The sequence below is a fragment of the Prionailurus bengalensis genome, chromosome E1 (genome assembly GCF_016509475.1).
Source record: "Prionailurus bengalensis isolate Pbe53 chromosome E1, Fcat_Pben_1.1_paternal_pri, whole genome shotgun sequence".
In the NCBI taxonomy this organism is placed as follows: Eukaryota; Metazoa; Chordata; class Mammalia; order Carnivora; family Felidae; genus Prionailurus; species Prionailurus bengalensis.
This window is the reverse complement of record NC_057347.1, coordinates 13,199,189-13,222,883: the sequence shown is the minus strand read 5'-3', so window position 1 is coordinate 13,222,883 and position 23,695 is coordinate 13,199,189. Positions and strand designations below refer to the sequence as shown.

At 41.0% G+C, this 23,695-nt stretch overlaps 1 protein-coding gene across 1 annotated transcript in view; it reads right to left on the bottom strand.

Moving 5' to 3' along the window:
- NCBP3 (nuclear cap binding subunit 3) overlaps window positions 1-22,718 on the bottom strand; it is a 32,427-nt gene extending 9,709 nt beyond the window's left edge. The window contains exons 1-7 of the mRNA XM_043583382.1: window positions 22,497-22,718; window positions 20,309-20,374; window positions 18,342-18,447; window positions 5,025-5,150; window positions 2,519-2,647; window positions 2,231-2,307; window positions 1,379-1,487 (exon numbers count right to left, since the gene is read on the bottom strand). Coding sequence (XP_043439317.1) covers window positions 1,379-1,487; window positions 2,231-2,307; window positions 2,519-2,647; window positions 5,025-5,150; window positions 18,342-18,447; window positions 20,309-20,374; window positions 22,497-22,679 — 796 coding nt within the window. The 5' untranslated portion in view covers window positions 22,680-22,718. The remainder of the gene's footprint in view (window positions 1-1,378; window positions 1,488-2,230; window positions 2,308-2,518; window positions 2,648-5,024; window positions 5,151-18,341; window positions 18,448-20,308; window positions 20,375-22,496) is intronic.
- Between the last annotated feature and the right edge of the window lie 977 nt (window positions 22,719-23,695).

The window sequence follows — 23,695 nt, the reverse complement described above, 5'->3', positions numbered from 1 at the left end:
ATGCTTAACCAACTGAGCCACCCAGGTGCCCCATTTTTTTTTTTTTTTTTTTAAACTAGGCTCCATGTCCAGTGCAGAGCCCACCATGGGGCTTGAACTCACGACCCTGAGATCAAGACCTGAGGTGAGCTCAAGAGTCGGATTCTTAACTGACTGAGCCACCCAGGCACTCCAAGCCTATACTCTTAAAATATGTCTCAGTCAAGAAAAACAAACCAGAGTACTCCATCTTCAAAATTCTTACATATTTTAATGTACACCAAAATCACTGTGCATAAAGAGCCTTGCAAACTTAAGAGGCTTGGCGCGACTTTCGTTGGTTAAGCACCTAACTTCGGCTGAGGTCATAATCTTGCAGTTGGTGAGTTCGAGTCCCACATCAGGTTCTCGGCTGTCCACACAGAGCCCACTTTGGATCCTCCATCTTCCTCTCTCTACCCCTCGCCCCCACATGCTCACACGCACACTCTCTTTCTCTCTCTCAAAAATAAATAAAAACATTAAAAAATTTAAGAGGCTTTTAATTGGACTCCTTAGAGAATTAGAGCTGAAGGGCACTATTAGCAATGTCCAGGAGGACACTGCTGTGATAAATTTAAAAGTATAATTTAAAAATGTTTTCAGGGGGGCGCCTGGGTGGCTCAGTTGGTTAAACCTCCAACTCTGTCTCAGGTCATGATCTCGCAGTTCATGAGTTCCAGCCCCACATCGGGCTCTGTGCTGACAGCTCGGAGCCTGGAGCCGGCTTCAGATTCTGTGTCTCCCTCTCTCTCTGCCCCTCACTCACTCGCGCTCTGTCTCTGTCTCTGAGAAATGAATAAACCTTAAAAAATAAATAGATAGATAGATAGATAGATAGATAGATAATGTTTTCAGGGACGCCTGGGGGGCTCGATCGGTTAAGCATCCAACTCTTCATTTTGGCTCAGGTCATGCATGATCTCATGGTTCATGAGTTCGAGCCCTACATTGGGCTCTGCACTGACAGCATGGAGCCTGCTTGGGATTCTCTCTCCCTCTCTTTCTGCCTCTCCCCTGCTCACTCTTTCTCTCTCAAAAATAAATAAAAACTTTAAAAAAATGTTTTCATAGTTCAGATGATAATTTGGCTGAAAAACACAGAGGGCAAAGTAGCTTTAACAGAAAATAACTTCCTTTAGGCAAAAATCACAAAAGTATACAAATAGCTAACATTCACTTTCAAAGTCTGAAATTTAACTTAGGCAGCAAGCCATCATTTTACAAGCATAGAATATTATACAGTTTGAATGGACTTTGAGATTACTTGACCGAACTTCCTATTCAAAAGAGAAGGATGTCACTGAAAAATAAATGACTTTGATTAAAACTAAAAATCAATGCCAAGAATCACATTTACCTTTTGTAGCAAATCTCATGAATAACCTATTTCCTTTAGCAAGTTTGTTAGCTGGACGAAGATCGTTTCTTAGCAGAGACTCTTCTTCTACTTGAGACAATGTGTCCAACTTAAGAAAAAAGAGCATTTTCAATATAAACATTAAAGCTTCTTTAATATTTATTCAACAGCAAAGTCACCATTGATTGAGAAAGCATTCTTTAACAATTCTCAAAGCATGACAGCACTGTTCCTCTGAAGCATTGCTAAGTCAGATGTTCTCCCTGAACATTCTAAGAGTCTCCATCATTCTCTATCTGCTTACCCTTCTTTACTTTCCTCCATAGCACTCCTCACTTCCTGACATTATATTACATATCTGTGTATCTGTGCATTCTCTGTCTTCTCCACTAGAATGTATGTTCCAACAGGGGAAGGACTTTGGCTTGATCTATATCCATAGCACCTAGAATTTGGTATATAGCAGGTACTCAGTAAATGTTCTTTAAATGAATACACTTTGATATTTCCAACAAAATACATGCTCCATCAGGAAGTATTCCATCACTTGCTTCTTCTTAATTTTACGGATTAGACAGGTAACACTTCAAAGTATTTCTCAATAAAACCATTTTCTTTTATACAGAAGTATGAGTACAATTCTATGATCTCAAGAAGAATCACTCATTACAGCCACATGAACTGAAAGGCCAGGCACCTGGTGCACCCTCCGAAGGTCTAAAAGTGAAAGCCAGAGGAAAAATGCAACGCACTAAGTCTTTAAGACTTATATAAAAAGACAGCTTTTGCTGTCATATAAAAAGACAGCCTTTTGCACTCAAACCTTTAATATATCTTTGCCCTATTACTAACCTCTATGTCACTGGAGTTCTCATCTTCAACTTCTCCTTCTTCGGCCTCATCATCATCTGAACTGTCTTCCTGCTTGTCTAAAACATAATGCAAGCAACAAGATGAACCTTAACATAACTCCATCTCATGTAATTTACAAGTTCAAGATTTTCTCCCTCTTTGGATTATCATAGCTTATTTTAGAAACAACTGACAATGAAATGCTATATAATGCTCTGCACAGAAACCCAAACTAACTGTGTAAATAACAGGACTTTTAGCCCCAAAGTCCCTCCTTTGTGTTGTTACCTTTTTTACTTTTCTCAGATGACCTGTCCTCATTGGCATCCCTGCTTCTTATCTTATCCAGGGCTGGCAAAGAGCTCATATTGATAAGGGCTCGTGTGGCTGTCATTTCATCCAGCCAGACAACATTACCTGAAACAAAATGTAAAATAAAACCTGACATCGCATCTAAATGGTAAGTTTTTTAAAAACAAAGACTGCAACATGTTCCTTGCTATGGCCTCATCTAGCTACAGATCAGCATCAGTAAATGTACAAACCAACTAATGAAAGAAGTACAGAAAGTGGTAGTAAAACCTCCTTGATAAAATCAGCCTAGAGCTGCATTCCCAAATGGGGTTCCACAAAATAACTGTCAAGTATTCGATGAAAATGGGTTCTGTGTATTAAACCTGCTTGGCTCAGCGAGTGTTACATAGTGTTAGCAGTTCTGATGATGATGATGACGATGACGACAAGATGATAACATCAAAACAAATTTGGATTATCCTTCATACTACTGTCCCCTACAGGGAAGCCATCTGCTGTTCCTTATCACTCAAATGTGCTGAATGACTGTTTCCCACTGTAAAGTATGAGTGATGATGGCATCCACAGAATATACAATGGAGGCATGACAGCCACTTGGCTTTGTAGCAACTACTTTAATCTGCTTCTTTAAGCAAGAGAATTTAGCAAGAAAAAGGTGTTGAAAAGTCTTATAGAAAAGAAATCTGTTTAATTTTGTTTAAAACAGCATTTCTCAAACTAAAGTTAACCTTACATCTCACTTACATCTCAGTTTGGGAAATGAAAGGCTACAGATTCTTTCTCACTTTTGTTATAAATATGCCATGTGACCTTGGGTAAACAATTTCCCTTCTCTGTTTTTCAGTTCTGATGTACAACATGAGTTAGCAAAACTGTGTAAATCTAATAAGGGTCCCTCCAACTCTAATATCCCTTAGCTATAGTCTGAGTGACTCAGATCAGGAATTAGCAAACTACAACCTGTAGGCCAAATCCAGTCCACCACCCGTTCATTTATTTATTTGTATTAGTACCAGCTTTATATAGGTATAATTAATGTAAAATAAAGTATACATCCCCCATGTTTTTGTAAAAAAAATTTCTATGGAAAACAGCCAGGCTCGTTCAATAACATATTGTCTATGGCTGCTTTCATGCTACAATAGCAGAGCTGAACCAACACAACAAAACAAAGACTGTATGGCCTACAAAACCTACAATATTTACTGTCTAGCCCTTCATAAAAAAAGGTGTGTCAACCTTTTATTTAGATGGTGTAAGTTAAGCAAATGGAAAAATGGAGAAAACTCTTCAATCATGTTTCTTCTTTCAATGAAAACACTGAATCAACATCTTTAAAAGCTTTTTTTTCTTTTTAATGTTTTATTTATTTTGGAGAGAGAGAGGGGGGCACAGAGGATCCGAAGCAGGCTCTGTGCTGATAGCAGCGAGCCCAATGTGGAGTTTGATCCCAAAACTGGGAGATCATGACCTGAGCCAAAGTCAGACACTCAACCAACTGAGCCACCGAGGTGCCCCTGAATCAACATCTTCTAAAGAAAGCAGCTGGGGGGCGCCTGGGTGGCGCAGTCAGTTAAGCGTCCGACTTCAGCCAGGTCACGATCTCGCCGTCCGTGAGTTCGAGCCCCACGTCAGGCTCTGGGCTGATGGCTCAGAGCCTGGAGCCTGTTTCCGATTCTGTGTCTCCCTCTCTCTCTGCCCCTCCCCCGTTCATGCTCTGTCTCTCTCTGTCCCAAAAAAAATAAATAAACGTTGAAAAAAAAATTAAAAAATAAATAAATAAATAAATAAATAAATAAAAAGAAAGCAGCTGGGAAACCCAGGCAGCTATTCAGGGTACAACCTAGCAGATCAGCAAGCTGATAGTTAAGTAAAGCCAGACTGTAAGTGAGTTAAGACAAGAAGCTGGCAGAGTAGTTACCACAGGTCCTGCCAGGCTTGGAGTGGGGAGGCAAGTAAAAATTACAGCTAGTTCACAAGTTAGAGCAAGCAGGTAAAGTTCCAAAGCAAGTAGAGATGAGAGGTCTGATACAGTGTCAGAAGGTTCTGGTTCAGTTCTAGCTCAGATACTAAGGCAGAACCAGACCTGTGAGTAGCTACATGGGAAGGTGCACTGACAAAAGCTAAAGCCCTGAACATACAGCCCCAAGTCTATACAGTTGGATCCACCCTTTTATTGGGAAATTGTGGGAGTTAAGGAGGCCTCGGTCATGTACATAAGACTTGGATGCCAGCAACCAACCTCCTAGATCCCTGGTCATCACCACTGAGCTGATGTGGAATGTTCATGGAGTATGATCTGGCAGATTGGCTAAGACACTCTGGTTCTCATCAATGGGCAATCTTTCTCTCCTAGGCTAAAGGCAGACGTCAGGGCTAGACAAGTAGTCTGAACCATAATCATTCACCATCTGACATGGCAAGAACTCCTAAAATCATAAACAAAAGCATATTCAAAAAAAAACTTGCATGTACTTACAGGAGGTATCATCCAACCATTCAATGTGAGCTGGAGGATATTCTTTAAAATAGGAAAAGATATCCTGGGTACTCATCTCATCTACTCCGCAAATGTAGATTGTCTCCAATCTCACTTTGGGGATTGCTAGAAAAACAAGACACAAAAGAGATGATAGAATTTTCCCACCCACTATTGTACATCCCACAAGTAGTCGTTTATGACAGTTCAGATAACATATATTTAGAAAAGAAATATGTTAAAAGAGATGACAATTATTTCAAAAGAAAGGAAATATGACAGAAAGGTAAACTATTTTAATTTTTATCACAAAGCAACAGCATTAAACAAATGATCTAATTCAGAACAGGCATATTAGGCTGAAAAAGATGCAACAAATGGTGTCGGTAAAATACATGATACCTCTCCCCAGATTAACCTGTAATAACTAAAGCAATACCAAATTCAGCAGGATTACTCCTTGAAGTTGACAAGCTGATTCTGTAATTTTTAAATGCTTGTCAAAGAGAGATGTGCAATAATAAAGACAATTCCAAAGAGATGTTGCCTCTGAATATAAAGCAAAGTATCAAACTAGAGTAAAGAAATCTTACAAATCAATAATAAAATGACAGCCCAAGATAAACATGGACATGAACAGACATTTCACATAAAAGGAAATATAAGTGGTCAATAAACATATAAAAAGGTTGATCTCACTAATAATCAGGAAAATGCACATTAAAACAATACACCAGCTTTCATTGCCCATCTATTGTTTGGTGTAGTCACCTTCATTAATTATCTTAGCTAGATCTTCTGGATTATCTGCTGCAGCTTCTACATGCTTGCTGCTTCACTTTGTGCTTTTACATTACAGAATTGGATGGCTTCTTTCCTTAAACCTCATGACCCAACCGCTGCTGCCTTCGAACTTTTCTTCTGCAGTTTCCTCACCTCTCTCAGCTTCACAGAATAGAAGAGAGTCAGGGCCTTCCTTGCTCTGGATTAGGCCTTGGCTTAAGGGAATAGGCTGGTTTGATCTTCTATGCAGACCACAAAACTCTCTCCATATCAGCAATAAGGCTGTTTTCACTTATCATTTGTGTTTTCCCTGGAGTAGTACTTTTAATTTCTTTGAGAACTTTTCCTTTGCATTCACAACTTGGCTGTTTGGCACAAGAGCTCTAGTTTTGGCCTGTCTTGGCTTTGGACATGCCTTCCTCACTAAGCTTAATCACATCTAGCTTTTGATTGAAAGTGAGGGAAGTGGATCCTCCTTTCACTTAGACACTTAGAGGCCATTGTAAGGGTCATTAATTGGCCTAATTTCAATACTGTTGTGTCTCAGGGAATGGGGACTCAAGGACAGGGAGAGAAACAAGAGACCAGCCAGTTGGTGGAGCAGTCAGAATACACACAACATTTATCAAAGTTCTCCATCTTATAAGGGAGTGGTTCGTGGCATCCCCAAACAATTACAACAGTAACATCGAGATCACTGATCAGGGATCACCAAAACAAATACAATAATAATGAAAAAGTTTGAAATATTCCAAGAATTATCAAAATGTGACACAGAGATACAAAGTGAGAAAACACTATTGGAAAAATGGCACCAACAGACCTGCTCGACACAGGGTTGCTACAAACCTTTAATTTGTTTAAAAAAAAAAACAAAACAAGCAACATCTGCAAAGTGCAATAAAGTGAAGTGCGATGAAATGAGGTGTGCCTTGCAATGTGACGACATGAAAAAATTAAAATATAAACACCATCATACACTTTCTAAGGGTATGTATTTGTGAATACAAAGACCTAGAAAAAGGCTGGTATAATTCACACTGATAACAGCTGTTACTGCTGGGGAAGAAGAAAGGCTGACGGCTATAGTCAAGAAGGAACCTAAAGACCTGTATTCTGAAAACTGTAAAACACTAAGGAAAGAAATTCAAGATGGCACAAAGAAATGGAAAGACATTCCATGCTTATGAGATGGAAGAACAGATACTGTTAAAATGTCTATTAGCCAAAGCAATCTACAAATTTAAAGCAATTCTTATCAAAATAACAACATAATTTTTCACAGAACTAGAACAAACAATCCTAAAATTTGTATGGAACCACAAAAGACCTCAAATACCCAGAGCAATCTTGAAAAGTTAAAAATCAAGAAGTATCACAATTCCAGATTCATTTACATTACAAAGCAGTAGTAATTAAAACAGTATAGTACCAGGCACCTGGGTGGCTCAGGCTCTTGATTTCCACTCAGGTCATGATTTCATGGTCGTGAGATCGAGCCCCACGTTGGGCTCCATGCTCGTTGGGGATTCTCTCTCTCCTTCTCTCTGCCCTTCCCCCGCTAGTGTGTGCACGCTCTCTCTCTCTCTCAAATAAATAAACATTTAAAAAAAAAAAAAAGAGGGGTGCCTGGGTGGCTCAGTTGGTTAAACATTCAACTCTTGATTTTAGCTCAGGTCATGATCTCACAGTTCATGAGTCTGAGCTCTGCATCCAGCTCTGCACAGGCAGGGCAGAGCCTGCTTGGGATTCTTTCTCTCTTTCCCTCTCTCTCTGCCCCTCCCCTGCTCACGAGCTCTCTCTTCTCTCTCTCAAAATAAATAAACATTATAAAAAAAAAAGAGTACATGTATCATGATGAGATAAAATAAAATAAATAAAAGCCAGAACCCACCCCCCGCAAAAAGGAATCTCAGCTTTACCAGGATCATGTTAATTTTTTACTAAATACTTTAAACACTTAATCTTCATAGTTGTGAAATATACAAACATATCAATAAAAAATTTTTCAAATACCTGTACATCCACCACCTAACCTTATGCTTAATTTCCTAAAAAGATGAGGCACATAAAACATTACATATAAAATTGGGGCCTGTGTAACTCCTCACCCTTCTCTCCCTCCCATCTTTGAAGTAATTCGTCAAGAATTCAATGTCCATTACTCCCAAGTACGTTTTCATGTCAATTTATTTATTTATTTTTTTGAGAAAGAGAGGATGCGAGGGAGAGTGGCAGCGAGTGGGGGAGAGAATCCCAAGCAGGCTCCATGCTGCCAGCACAGGGCTGGATCTCATGAACCATGAGATCATGACCTGAGCAGAAATCAAAAGTAGGATACTTAATTGACTGAGCCACCAAGACCCCCCCCATATGTCTGTTTAAAACAAATGAACTTAAATACTTAAAAGTAGGTGAATACTTTCAGATTAAAAAATAAAATGTTTAAATACTTGTTGTTCTGTCATCTTGGTCTTGTTTGTTTTTTAAATGTTTATTGATTTTTGAGAAAGAGACAGACAGAACATAAGCATGGAAGGGGTAGAGAGAGGAGACACAGAATCCGAAGCAGGCTCCAGGCTCTGAGCTGTCAGCATAGTGTCCGACGTGGGGCTCAAACTCACGAACCATGAGATCACGAGCTGAGCGGAAGTCAGACACTTAACCGACTGAGCCACCCAGGCGCTCCTATTGTTCTGTCCATTTGAAGACTACAAGCCAGGTTTAACTAGAAATCATGTAGATATGGCCAAATTAATCAGGTGAGTGCTTTCCTGCCAGCCAGATTCAGGAAAACAGAGATATCAAGACTTATAAACTCTGGCAAGTCCTTATTAGTGACCAGCAGTTCAATAGTAAACAGAGGCGCCAGGATTACCTTGATTCCAAAACCAAAGACCCCACAAAAAGGAGAATTACAGACCAATCTCCCTGATGAACATGGATGCAAAAATTCTCAACAAGATACTAGCAAACCAAATCCAACAATACATTAGAAGAATTATTCACCATGATCAAGTGGAATTTATTCCTGGGCTGCAGGGCTGGTTCAACATCCGCAAATCAATCAATGTGATATATCACATTAAAAAAAGAAAGGGTAAGAACCACATGATCCTCTCAGTAGATGACAGAAAAAGCATTTGACAAAATACAGCATCCTTTCTTGATAAAAACCCTCAATAATGTAGGAATAGAAGGAACATACCTCAGGATCATAAACGTCATATACGAAAGATCCACAGCTAATATCCTCAATGGGGAAAAACTGACAGCTTTCTCCCTAAGGTCAGGAACATGACAGGGATGTCTACACTCTCACCACTGTTGTTCAATGCTGTGTTGAAGTCCTAGCCTCCGCAATCAGACAACAAAAAGAAATCAAAGGTATCCAAATCGCCAAGGAAGAAGTCAAACTTTCACTCTTCACAGACCACATGATAGTCTATGAGGAATACCTAAAAGACTACACCAAAAAACTGCTAAAACTGATATATGAATTCGCCAGAGTTGCAGGATATAAAATCAATGTACAGAAATCATTTCATTTCTATACACCAATAATGAAGTAGCAGAAGGAGAAATCAAGGAATCAATCCCATTTATAACTGCATCAAAAACCATAAAATACCTAGGAATAAATTTTAGCAAAGAGGCCAAAGATCTGTATGCTGAAAACTACAGAAAGTTTATGAAAGAAATTGAAGAAGATACAAAGAAATGGAAAAACGTTCCATGCTCATGGATCGGAAAAACAAATATTGACTTTTTTTTTAAGTTTACTTATTTTGAGAGAGAGAAAAATGCATGAGCAGGGGAGGGGAAGAGAGAGAGAGAGACAGAATCCGGAGCAGGTTCCGCACTGTCAGCACAGAGTCCGATGCAGGGCTCTAACTCACAAAACACGAGATCATGACCTGAGCTGAAGTCAGGCGCTTACCTGACTAAGCCACCCAGGCACCCCAGAACAAATACTGTTCAGTGTTGATACGACTCAAAGCAATCTATACATTCAATGTCAATCCCTATCAAAATAACACCAGCATTCTTCACAGAGCTCAACAACTCTAAAAAGTGTATGAATCCAGAAAAGACCCTGAACAGCCAAAGCAATCCTGAAAAAGAAAACCAAAGCTGGAGGCATTACAATTCCAGACTTCAAGCTACATTACAAAGCTGTAATCATCAAAACAGTACTAGCACAAAAACAGACCCACAGATCAATGGAACAGAATAGAGGACCCAGAAATGGACCCACAAATATATGGCCAACTAATCTTTGACAAAGTAGGAAAGAATATCCAATGGAAAAACGACAGTCTCTCAAAACAAATGGTGTTGGGAAAACTGGACAGCAACATGCAGAAGAATGGAACAAGTCCACTTTCTTACACCATACACAAAAATAGATTCAAAATGGATGAAAGACCTAAACATAAGACAGAAAACCATCAAAATGCTACAGAAGAAAACAGGCAGCAACCTCTTTGACCTTGGCCAGAGCAACTTCTTACTAAACAAGTCTCCAGAGACAAGGAAAATAAAAACAAAAATGAACTATTGGGACCTTATCAGGATAAAAAGCTTCTGCACAGCAAAGGAAACAAACCCCAAACTAAAAGGCAACTGACAGGATGGGAGAAGATATTTGCAAATGATATATCAAATAAAGGGTTATATCCAAAATCTATAAAGAACTTATCAAACTCAATATCCAAAACACAAATAATCCAGTGAAGAAATGGGCAACAGACATGAAAAAACACTTTTACAAAGAAGACATCCACATGACTAACAGACATGAAAAGATGCTCACCATCACTCACCATCAGGGAAATACAAATCAAAACCACAACGAGATACCACTTCACACCTGTCAGAATGGCTAAAATGAACAACTTGGAAAACAACAGATGTTGCCGAGGATGCAGAGACAGGGGAACACTTTTGCACTGCTGGTGGGAATGCAAACTGGTGCAGCCACTCTGGAAAACAGTATGGAGGTTCCTCAAAAAGCTAAAAATGCCCTATGACCCAGAATTGCACTACTAGATATTTATCCAAAGGATACAAAAATGCTGATTTTAAGGGGCACATGCACCCCAGTGTTTATAGTGGCTCTAGCAACAATAGCCAAATTATGGAAAAAGCCCAAATGTCCATTGACTGATGAATGGAGTAAGAAGATGTGGTATATATACACAATAGAATACTATTCAGTGACCAAAAAGAATGAAATCTTGCCATTTGCAATATGGATGGGACTAGAATGTATTAGGATAAGAGAAATAAGTCAGTCAGAGAAAGATAAAGATCATATGATTTCACTCCTATGTGGAATTTAAGAAACAAAACAGATGAACATAGGGAAAGGGAAAAAAAATATGATAAAGACAGAGAGGGAGACAAATCATAAGAGACTCAATACAGAGAACAAATACGGTTGCTGGAGGGGTGTTGTGTAGGGGGATGGGCTAAATGGATGATGGGTATTAAGGAGGGCACTTGTTGGGATGAGCACTGGTTTATATGTAAGTGACGAATCACTAAATTCTACTTCTGAAACCATTATTACACTATAGGTTAACTAACTTTGATTTAAATAAAACATTTTTTTAATTAAAAAAATTAGTGAACAGCGGCCAAATGCAAATGAGATGGATGTGCACATTGGACGGGAGCCTTCTCAGTTCTTTAAGCTAAGTCATGACTTTGAAGAAACAATCCTGAGAAACACAGACATGGTTCTGAAGAAGGTAATGAACAACCAGGAGAGCTCCTGGTGATGACAGAGGGAAAAGAATAAAGATCAGGGAGAAAATACCTTGTAGGAGACTTGTTGATCTGGTAACAAGGATTTAATCACAAGTGAGACAATCAGAAAAAATAAAGACCAAAAAAAATGACAAAAATAAACATCAAGAGTATCACAGCACTGTTCTATCAAAACCTTAACATTAAAAAAAAAAAAACCCTACATGTGAGGAGAAAATAGCTTAAAAATGAAAGGAAAAGAGCGTAAAGAACAAAGCTTCTAGCCTCAGATGTTTGTATTTTTAAAAAATTTTTTAACACTTTTTATTTATTATTTTTGAGAGACAAAGAGAGACAGAGCATGAGTGGGGGAGGGGCAGAGAGAGAGGGAGACACGGTATCTGAGGCAGGCTCCAGTATCTGAAGCACGCTCCAGGCTCTGAGCTGTCCACACAGATGCTACATGGGGCTCAAACCCACCAACTGTGAGATCATGACCTCAGCCAAAGTTGGACACTTAACCGAATGAACCACCCAGGCACCCCCAGATATTTTAAAATAGAATGATATACAAATCTAGAAATGGACAGTGGACAATCTTGTTCAAAAGAAGCAGATAAAGATAAAAAAAAAAAAGATGCAAAGTCATATCATTGCAGAGAAAAACTACACTTAGTCATCTGGAGGATAAGAAAGGTTCATTCTCAAAAGAGAATCAAACTGACTGACAGTGGGAAGACCCACTGGAAATGGAAACCTTAAGCTCAAGAGTTGACGGAAGACTGCCAAAGGAGAATGCGCAATACTCCCTCACCTTGCTGACAAGGTCACTGCTTAAAATAAAACAACAAAAAGGCGCCTAGATTTATGCCCAACCTATGAGAAAGGGCTAATTGCTGAAGTGGCAGTGAACAGATGCACTGGGGAATGAGGACTGGACACGTGAGTGCTAACTGTAAGCAAGGTGGCGAGGGGCATCACCTTGGATTTTCTAACAGGAAATAAGACAATGAATGACAGACAGTAGGACACAAAACTCAAGGAAAATCCAGAGAAAAAGTAGCCAATTCTAAGACCTCAGATAAAAATGATTAAAAACTTTGGAAGACACTAAATACAGTAACTTGGAGTATGAGAGAGGCAATCTCCAAAAAAGAGAAGGCAGTGGAGCTTAGGTGAGCACAAGTTGCCAAACAACAAACACGGAAAACAGATAAAGAGTAAATTACTAATGATTAATGTAAGAGAATGAACATCAAAAGTATAAAAATCTAGAAGACTAATATCAGGCATGGAAAATGTTGATGATCAGCTATCAAGCAAAAAGGAAAAAATCAATATGACTACAAAGGGAATAACAAAAATAAAGTCCCTACCCAGAAAGGATTAGAAGAAAATACACAAAATGTCAAAAATGACTGAGTTTAGGTGGTAGACTGTGGGCAACCTCTTTTCTTACTCTACTTTCCTAATTTTCTTTGGTGAATATAAATTGTATAAAATCTAATGAAGGAAAGGTTAAAGTCCAGAGTAAACAGGCTTATCAAAAATGCTAATGGCTTTGTTTTTAAGTGTTTGGAGCAACACTGCTTTGGGGAGAAGCAAGAAAAAGGACAGAACTGGTGCTCTTTTGTGCTATTCTAGTAACTGACAGTAGAGCAGCCATTATTACATAAGAACTAAAACCCAAGAGGGCACCTGGGTGGCTCAGTCAGTTGACAGCTCAGAGCCTGGAGCCTGATTCAGATTCTGTGTCTCCCTGGCTCTCTGCCCCTCCCCCACTCACACTCTGTCTCTCTCGGTCTCTCAAAAATAAATACACATTAAAAAAAAATTAAAAAAACAAAAACAAAAACCTAAAACCCAAGATAGATGACAACAGCGAGAATCAGTTTTAATAGACTTAAATCTTCTAGTCCAAAATTACACCTGGTTGCACTGGACTCATACTCAGCTATGAGTTCACACTTAAACAATAATCTCTAAACCAGGTAAGCTCTAGAAAATTGCAGGGGAGTAAAGTTCCTTAAAGTCTTGAGAGGGACTAATCCTGTACTGATTTTATAAGAGGAAAAGAGAATTTCCAAACCACAGATTAAAAAGATCAATGTTGGGGTGCCTGGGTGGTTCAGTCGTTAAGTGTCCAACTCTCGATTTCAGCTCAGGTCATGATCTCACAGTTCAATTCGTGAGATTGAGCCCTGCATCAGGCTCTGCACTGACAGCACAGAGCCTGCTTGGGATTCTCTCTCTCCTGCTCTCTCTGCCTCTTCCCAGCTTGCATGTACATGCTCTCTCTCTCTCTCAAAATATAAATAAACTAAAAAAAAAAAAAAAAAAAAAAAAAAAAAAAAAAAAAAAGGAAAGAAAGAAGAAAAGATGATCAATGTCATTCTCTGAAATTAAAAACAAAAACCAAAAAACTTCTCAGAATCTATGATCTTTTAAGAAACTAAGTCTTTCCCATAAGAAATGACAAGAGCTTACACTAATCTCTTTCTTTTTTAATAGGGTCACCAGACCAAGAAATTCAAAGAATACCACAGACGGTGTTCTACCTCAAGTTTATTAAAGCATATAATCTAGTTTCTCATGACAACAAAATTAAATGTGGAGCTGAAAACAGAATAAGACTAATAATTCATGGATTTTGTTTAAGATTTACCAACAAGATATGGATGCAGAAGCCATGCATACCGAAGTGAGGAGTATAGCTAAAATGTTTAAAGGCAGAGTTAAGATAAAATCAACTCAACAGGCTGAAATAGTCTTGAAACCAACAGGATGTAAACTGATAGGGACAAATAAAAAGGTAACTTCTTTAAAGTGCCTCAAGTACAAGATGAGAAAGATTGTTTTGACGGGTGCAGTTCCTAGGAAAAAGCCCTGGATGGTTAGGTTGACTAGAAGAGTAATACAATACTATGAAATAGCTAGAACAGAGACTAGAGTGACAGTCCTGCCATACTCTCCATCTGGAATCTACACCTCACCTTATGTAGGGCATTTTGAGACTGGAAAGAATCTAGAGGAAGAAGACCAGAAAGTCATGTCACATAAAGAAAGTAGGCATAGGCTGCCCATCCCTTCACCAGAAGGTTCACTGTGTGAATAAGGAAAGGACTTAATGTTGTTCTAAGAGGTACACAGTAACCAACAGAAATTACTAGAAAGCACTTTCTGCTCAATATGAGGAAATATTCAAACACAAGACCGACCACTTCATAAATAGTTCTTGTGCCATCACTAGGAAATGTTCAGGCAGAGCCAAATGACCATTGGAAACTTTGCCAAAAGGCCTGCAGCACTGGGCAGGAGGTTGGTCTAGATAAACTCTAAGGTCCTCCTTCCAACCACGAGAGCTTTGAACTTGGGAATAAGGAGTCTGAAGCTGCTTACACTGAATCACTCAAGAATAGCAAGAACTCTTACTGCAGAATGGTCTAGTACAGCATATCCCAAACTATGTTCTTGAATGCTGGCAGAGGGATTAGGAACACAGGCCTCAGTTAGACTGGCCTTCAAATCCCAGCCTTGCTGCTTACCTAGCTGTGGGACCCTAGGCAAGCTTCTCAACCTCTCAGCCCCTTTGTTTCCTCATCAGTAAAACAAACGATGAATATTCTTCCCTCACAGCATTGTTCAAAGGGTAAACTGACTACCTAACAGAATGACCAGCACATAATAAGCATTTATCAAGTGACTGTTTACTTTTATTACTGTTGGTATTAAGAAAAAATAACTTGACACCTGGTGTAGCTCCAGGAGTTAAGATGCTTATTATGATGTCCCCATTCTCCCAAGAGGCTAGGCCACTTAGATGACTACCTGGAATATGGAGAACACCAGATAATGATAACAACACATTTATTGGGCACTTAACTATACGTCAGTCATACCACTCTAAGAACTGTAACATTTTAATAAAGCTTCTCAATAACCCTATAAGAAGTACTGTTATATGCCTTTCCAGAAGACGAAACGGAGGGTTAGAGGCTAAATAACTTGCCCAAGGTCACGCTTCAGAACCCATGCTCTTAACCATAACTATAACAGCTCTCAATCCTGACCGTACATATTTAGAATTACCTGGAGAGACACAAAAGAAAGAATGATCTCTGGGACCTTTATAACCCCCCCTCCCATTCTGACTTCAATTGATCTGGGATAGGCAGCAGGGTTCTCCAGAGTTCAGCAACACTATCCTAGGGCATGCCACCTCCTAGAGGAAAAACAAGTTGTAACGAACAACTTGCTCCGGCTGACATCCCAAGCGGATCGACTGCTTTTTAGAAATATCTTTAGAACCATGAGATCAGGACTGCTTTTCCAAAAACAAACAAACAAACAAGACAAACAAAAAACAAAAAACAAAAACCACCCACGGGGCACCTGGGTGGCTTAGTCAGTTAAGTGTCCAACTTCAGCTCAGGTCATGATCTCACGTTCATGGTTAGAGCCCCACATCAGGCTCCGTGCAGACAGCTCAGAGCCTGGAGCCTGCTTCAGATTCTGTGTCTCCCTCTCTCTCTGCTCCTCTCCCACTCATGTTCTGTCTCTCTCTCTCTCTCTCAAAAATAAACATTAAAAAATTAAAAAAAAAAAAAAAACTACCTACAACTTTTTATTTATTTATTTAAAACTTAACCCTGAAAGTGATCCTTTTCAGGTAGGTGTCATTTTCCTACTTTATAGACAAGGAGACAGACATAAAAAGATTCAGTAACTTGCCCACATTCACAAGGAAATGAATACTGAATTCTAGGAGGGCTTAGGACCCTAAAGAGCTCCAACGGAGTTGGGAGAGAAATTTGAGTGGATGATTAGGGCTGCTTTAGGAAGAAAGTGACATCTGAGCTGGACAAAGCATGGCATAAGAAAGGGTTAATCAGGGGGCGCCTGGGTGGCGCAGTCGGTTAAGCGTCCGACTTCAGCCAGGTCACGATCTCGCGGTCCGTGAGTTCGAGCCCCGCGTCAGGCTCTGGGCTGATGGCTCGGAGCCTGGAGCCTGTTTCCGATTCTGTGTCTCCCTCTCTCTCTGCCCCTCCCCCATTCATGCTCTGTCTCTCTCTGTCCCAAAAAAATAAATAAACGTTGAAAAAAAAAATTAAAAAAAAGAAAAAGAAAGGGTTAATCAGCAGAGTGAAAAGCATGAATAAGAGACAAGATATCACAAGAAATGTTCACAGGACTATAAGTAAACAGGTGGTGAAACTATGGTGCTTAAAGGTGGAATTGTGAGAGCAGCCGCAGAGCTCTACTTCAGCCCAGACTGTACATGCACATGAATTCCAGGCTGCACAGCTGTCCTTGGCCTTCAAAGGAGTTTTCCTAAAACAGAAATCCACTCAACGGATGCCTGGAAACCCAGTCGGCAAGGGAAGCAAGGTCATATTTCCAACTTGAACTCATGGCGCAGAAAAAGAGCAAAGCAGTATCCAAAGTTGAGCTCTGCATCCAAGCTACGGTGTCCACTGGGATGGACTCAGGAGGTTTGAGTTTATGGCATCATACATATTATAAGGCAACAGAGCAGAGTAATTAAGAGCAAGGCTTTAGAGTCAGAGAAACCTGGGTTCATACCCTGACTCCACTTATTACTAGCTACGTAAGCCTGGGAATTTATTAAATTTCTTTGAGCCTGTTACCTTCTTTGCAAAATAGGGATAAAAATATATTCCTTAGAGGGTTGTTGTGAGAAACAAATAAGAAAGGAGTATGTAATATGCTAATTAACATAGTGCCTGGTAAGAGAGCAAGCTCCCCCAAAATAGTAGCTATTCTTTCATCATTCAACATGCTTTTATTAACCAAGTAAGCCTAGAGAAACTCTCCGCGAAGTGGTGAACTTTAAAATGCACCCAGAGGGGCGCCTGGGTGGCGCAGTCGGTTAAGCGTCCGACTTCAGCCAGGTCACGATCTCGCGGTCCGTGAGTTCGAGCCCCGCGTCGGGCTCTGGGCTGATGGCTCAGAGCCTGGAGCCTGTTTCCGATTCTGTGTCTCCCTCTCTCTCTGCCCCTCCCCCGTTCATGCTCTGTCTCTCTCTGTCCCAAAAATAAATAAAAACATTGAAAAAAAATTCTTTAAAAAAAAAAAAAAATGCATCCAGAGGGATGTCTATTAAGCCCTTCACAAATACCCAAATTTGCAAATACAAGAGAGGGAAACTTTCTGCATTGAGTGGAATAATACAGGTTGCGAACTAAAAAAGTAGTACTTTTTCCTGTTATTCACAAATTGCTTTGGAAGACTGGGGCAGATTACTATATATAATTCATGGTGAGTTTTAGGAAGCAAAATATTTACCCTAACAAAACATAAAAATAGAATTACAAGCCTGTATCAACAGATGTATTAATGGCTTTCCCTACCAATCCCAGTATCCCTCTGACTCCCCTAAAAAAAAAGTGGCACTGTGATACACTTCCACTACATTTACAGGCAAGGAGAAGTTAACACTTCCAGGATAAAAGCAGAAAATCAGTAAGAGTCTGTAGAAGTGTAGGTTCTAATCTCAGCTCTGCCATTAACTGGGTGACCTTCACTGGGCTTTCTCAAACAAGATCATCTTTTTTTTCCAGCTATAACAACTGAGACATAGCTAACAGCAACTCAACTTTAAACAGGTCACTTCAGACACGGAGCTTTCACAAGTCCCTTCCTTTGGGAGTGTTTGGATGAGGACTGGGCATGCAAGGCAAGGCCAGAAGCACAAGGCCATGACAGGGAAAGGTCATTCTCTGGGGAAATGCAGAAAAATGCCCCCCAAACACTGCGTACCTTTCTTCATCATGTCTCGGTCCAAGGCTACATTTCTTTGGGCAAGATTTACTTCTGATCGAAAATGGAAGCGCTTGGCTCGCTGTTCTTTCTTTTCAATTGCTTCCTACAAGGTACAGAAAAGGCCAAAGAAGTGACACGTGGAGAAGGAAAGTTAAATCACAAATGCAACATAACGATTCAGTGACAACCCTGAAGTAAATCAGAAGAAATAAGCAACATCATGCCTTTAATAATTTTTGCAGAGAACTGGCTATTGACAATGACTGGGAGAGTGTATGCTACCACTGCTATAATTTGCAATCACCTCCATGATTCAGTGCCTATCGCTATGTCTGGGGCATAGTAGGAATTCAGTGAATATTTGACTCAATGAGTAATGAATGTTTTAGTTCTCTGACATTTTATTTATTATTTGGAATCACGCAAACAAATTACAACTGAACAATCTCCCTCCAATCTTCCAGGTGCAGAAACTGAGGTATAAAAAAGTCAAAGGTTTGTTGGAGATACTTTGGCTAGTGGGGGGAATAGATCTGATGTTGGTTCTATTTCTAGAGGCCCCACAACCACCACCCCCATTTCACATCATCTGTGAGCATGGTAATCACACCTATCACATTATGTCTGCCTGAGCAGTGCACTCCCTAAAGCATTTTCCCTGTTTAAAAATAACACCAAAGCAAAGAAACTCTCTCCTCTATTCTAGGCTTGTGTCCATGGAATTGCCAGTTTTCATCTGTAAGTGACAAGCAGCACTGATACTTCACTGAAAAGCGAAGTAATCAGCTTCATAAATTTTTCTCCAAGAGCTAAAATAAATCCAGATCCAGGAACTCTTCACTCATTGTATATTGACTTTGCCACCCTGGCTGAAGGTCTGACTACAAGAAAGCTTGTGGGGATTGGTGAAGCAGCAACACTTTGTTATTCCCCAATAGTTATGCTAATTTTCTTCAAGGGCTGCAAACAACTAACCTATCTTCCCTTAGTAACCTGAAGTACCAATTCTGGGGCTACCATCTTTTCCCCCACACGTTTCACATAATGGCAAACTGTACAGGAGCAAGAATAGCACAGTCTACCGCTTTTTCAATTACAGTAAGAAAACACTTTATTCTATTTTCTTGCCTGTCTAAAAGATGATCAGTTCCTTCTTTTGGCCTTTAAGCAATCTGAAACAGATTGAGACCCAGATAAAATATAAAAAGGTGAGCATGACATATTTATTTTTATTTTTTGTTTTTATACAGCAAATATAGTTAAATAGTACTATTATTTAGAATTACAATTCAAAATTCTATCCTAAACTTAATTGCACACATTAAAATCAGAAAGAATGTCTAAGTTGGACGTCACTAATTGAAGTGACAGATGTGTACTGTTTGTAATAAGGAAAATAATAGGTTTGGCTCTGTGAAGAGTTATAGGAAAGCTGGTAATCTAGTAATAGTAATCACCAGATAAAAGGCAATATTCCCAGGTACTGAGTAATTCGGCTGACTTGGCCTTCAAAATTTAGACAGCCAACATAATCAGGAAATCCTATTTTTCTAAGCCTGCAACCAGTGAAAGAATAAAGATATTTACTAACGGCCTACTATATGCCAGGTACTTTTCATGTTTGTTTCATATAAAGTGGAATCAGTATACACATTTTTAAAGAGTGGACAAAACACAAAAAAAGCATTCCCAGAGCAGAACTTTTTCCAGACATGGTTAAGCATGGGCAACTAGGTACATGGATTTTATCTTGTCATAAATGCCAGAACACAAATGCTACCTGGATGTTTTCAGGAGGCATGAAGGCATCATTGTGTAACACAAAATTTAAGTTAAGGAAATGTTTTAATCCACCAACAAAAGAAAAAAGGAGGTAAAGAATAACTGCTATTCTACAAGTCCTGGGGACCAAGCTCATGGAGTTCACTTGCTTAGCAAAATGAATAAATTATGGTCTGTCTTACCTTGGAGGTGACATCAATTCCAGTGATGAAGCTGCCAGCCTTGTTTTCGTATCTTCTGCTTGTGTCCTAACACGAGGGGGAAGGGTGAGAAATGCTAACAGCAACTGAGGAAAAACTCATGATAAAAGACAGTTCCGTGGGGCGCCTGGGTGGCTCAGTCGGTTGAATGTCTGACTTCGGCTCAGGTCACGATCTCGCGGTTCGTGAGTTCGAGCCCCACGTCAGGCTCTGTGCTGACAGCTCAGAGCCTGGAGCCTGCTTCGGATTCTGTGTCTCCCTCTCTCTCTGCTCTTCCCCAGCTCACACACTCTCTCTGCTCTTCCCCAGCTCACACACTCTCTCAAAAATAAATAAAGATTAAAAAAACTTTTTTTTAAATTAAAAATTTTTTAAAAACACCAGTTCTGCAACAGATTCCTTTGGGATAGTCATTCCTTTCAGCAATCCTTCCTCACCCTGACAACCCTTTATTATGAGGAAGCCTGTCTCAGCGACTCTGGGTAGTAAGCAATCAACCCCTCTAACAAGAAGTCTTTTCTAGATCAGCTCCTGTCCCAAACCTTAACTAAGTCTATCAGCTGAAGGTATTTAGGTTAAAAAAAAAAAAAAAAATCTACAGGCTTCCATGAAAAATGTCCAAGATAAGTTAAGGCATACTCATTCATCTCCCCAACCCACACAGGACAAATTCATCATGTCATGCCACCAGGTGGAGCACAACTCCTCACCAAAATGCAGAAAGTCCAGACTCACCTAGATCTCCTGGGAAAACAGTACAGTGCAATGAAAAGAGGATGGGACTTCAAAGCCAAAGACTCAAGTCACAGCTCTGACATTCACTGATTACATGACACTGTACAGCTCCTTTGGTCTCTCTGGGCTAGGTCTCCTCCATGGTATCTGCCAACCTTCCTGAACTCTTTAACTGCTCTCCCATTTGCTCTACAGAACTTAACGTTTCTCCAACAAAACAATCTTGTTCCCATCTCAGAGCCTTTGCACCTACTGTTGCCCCTGCTGGGAACACTTTCTTCCAAATCTGCACACGGTTGGTTCCTTTTTTGTCATTTAGGCTTCAGCTTAAATATCACTATCTCAGAGGAATTCCCTGACCATCCTATCCCGTTGGCTTCCCACACTGCACACCCTCCCTGTCTTCTGTATACTGTCCCATTAATATGTTTTACTTTCTTCATAGCACTTACCACTGCTAGAAATTCTTTGTGTCCTCCAACCGAAACATAAACTCCAGTAGAGAGTTTAATAGGGACACAAGAATTGCATGTTGCACTGAATGAGTAAAGGGATGATGCCTACTTCACAACTGCAGTAATATTTAAACAATACGATATAGTAAATGGTAAAATGCCACTACGTTGTTACCAGAGTCATTATCATTTGCTGTCTTTAGTGATTTATATCTTCACCTTTTTCCATAATTTCAGTTTAAAAGCCAGACTTGCTGACATGTGGTAAAAAGTAATTCATGTTAGATGAGAAATTAAGTACATGAGAAGAGCCATGCAGGACTGAGACCAGCCCTAAGAACCAGACCCACCAAATCAAAAGCAAAACGCCTCTCACCAACCCCCTTGTGATAAAAGACGGACCACTGCTGGTTCGTTTACGTTTTGGTCTCACTAAGGGTCACATGCTGGGGCCACGGTGAAGGTGTTATACAGAGCAGCTGGAATGAGGACAAGATGCCTCTGAAGTCACAAAAGAAACACTGAGTTTCTGCTGCTGACAAGTCCAACCCTCCAAGAGAAACCGCGAGTGCTATGTTTAACAAATATCAGCTCCACCGGAGCTGAACTCAAGGGAGACCTGGACACCGGCGTCACTCGACAGTTCCTTCTGTTCCCGCCTGCCCCCCCCTCCTTTATCTCAAGCCCTCAGACAACCCCAGCCCCTCCTCACTCACCCCTTTGCACAGCCTGGCTCAGAGAAGCAGAAAAGGGGGTGCCCTCAACTACCCCCCTCCGCTCCCCCATCTTCTCCAGCCCCCTCAACACCCATTTCCGGGCGCCCTGGGGTCCCTTCTCCCGCTGCCCGTCTCTCCTCGAGCTTGGCGCCTCCGTCCCCTGAGCGCTCGCTCCCGGTGACTCCCCCAGCCCAGGCGCCGACCGCCTCCCCCGCGGGACACTAGCTTGGCGACCTCCTCCTCACCCCCGCCCCCCGCCCGTACCGGGATCAGTTCTTTCAGTGAGCGCCGCACCGGCACAATCTCCAGCTCGCCCTCCTCCACCTCCATGGGCTCCGGCTCGCCACGCTCCAAACTAGAGTCCGTCTCAGGCGACGGGAGGCCCAGGGCCGGCCCCGCTGGGGCCTCTGCTTTCACCGACACTCGCAGGCCCCGTACGGCCGCCATAGCCGCCCGCCGGCCGCACCACTGAGAGCCCGCCTCGCACACCCGCCGGCTAGAGCGCCGCCGCCACTGGCCATAGAGCAGCCGCCACTGCTCCCTAGAGTGTCACCTGCTGCAGCTAGAAGCCCCCCCCACTCAGCGCTGCCGCCCCCTGGTGGCGGGAGAAACCCAGGACAGATGGAGCGGGACCTGGTGAAGAGAAGGCGGGCTCGAGTGAAGACGTGGGCGGGGCCTGCTGGAGGGGGCGGGGCCTGAAGGAGATTGGTGTAGTCTGCTCTGAGAGAATAGCTATGCCTTGAGCAGTAAACCTGTTAGAAAAGGCAATTTTACTGAGAGAGCATTACATGTCAGTGTTCCAAGTGCCTGAAATCATACAACTCTATTGAATAGGTGTTATTATTACCCTTTCACATATGAGGAAACTGAGGCATAGAAATTTACCCAAGGGTTTATTTAAGGAATAAAACCTGAACCTGAGCCTACCAAGTCTGGCTCCAGAGCCCAGAGTGAGCCTTGGTCTATCACTTCTGGGCAATATGTAGGTTTACAACATACTTATCTTGAGAACCTTTGTCTCTTTCAAGTCTCCCAATAATTGGCCCATTTTACATGCATAAAAATTGAGACTCCAAGAGGGTAGTGAACTGCCCAAAGCCCAGAGCTTGACCCCCAATTTCTTGACTCCCCAGGGCTCAGTCCACTGTAAATTCCTGAGCATGGTTTCTTGCAACATTTCTAACAGCCTGGTCGGGAGACAGGGAGAGTCCTCTAGGCTTCCAGAGGGCACCACTGGTCAGTTTTTGCTTTGAGTCCTGATTTTTCACCTTTCTCCCTGTGTTACCTTGGTCTAGTTCTGGCCCCTAACTGGGCCCTATCTTCCCATCTGAAGAGGGCGTAGGTGGATTCCTACGGTCTCCCAGGCCCTACCAGCTCTGACGGTGGAGGAACAAATAATTATAAACCAAGGGAGAATATGATCAGCATCAGACACACCTGGGTTCCAAACTGACTGGCTCTGC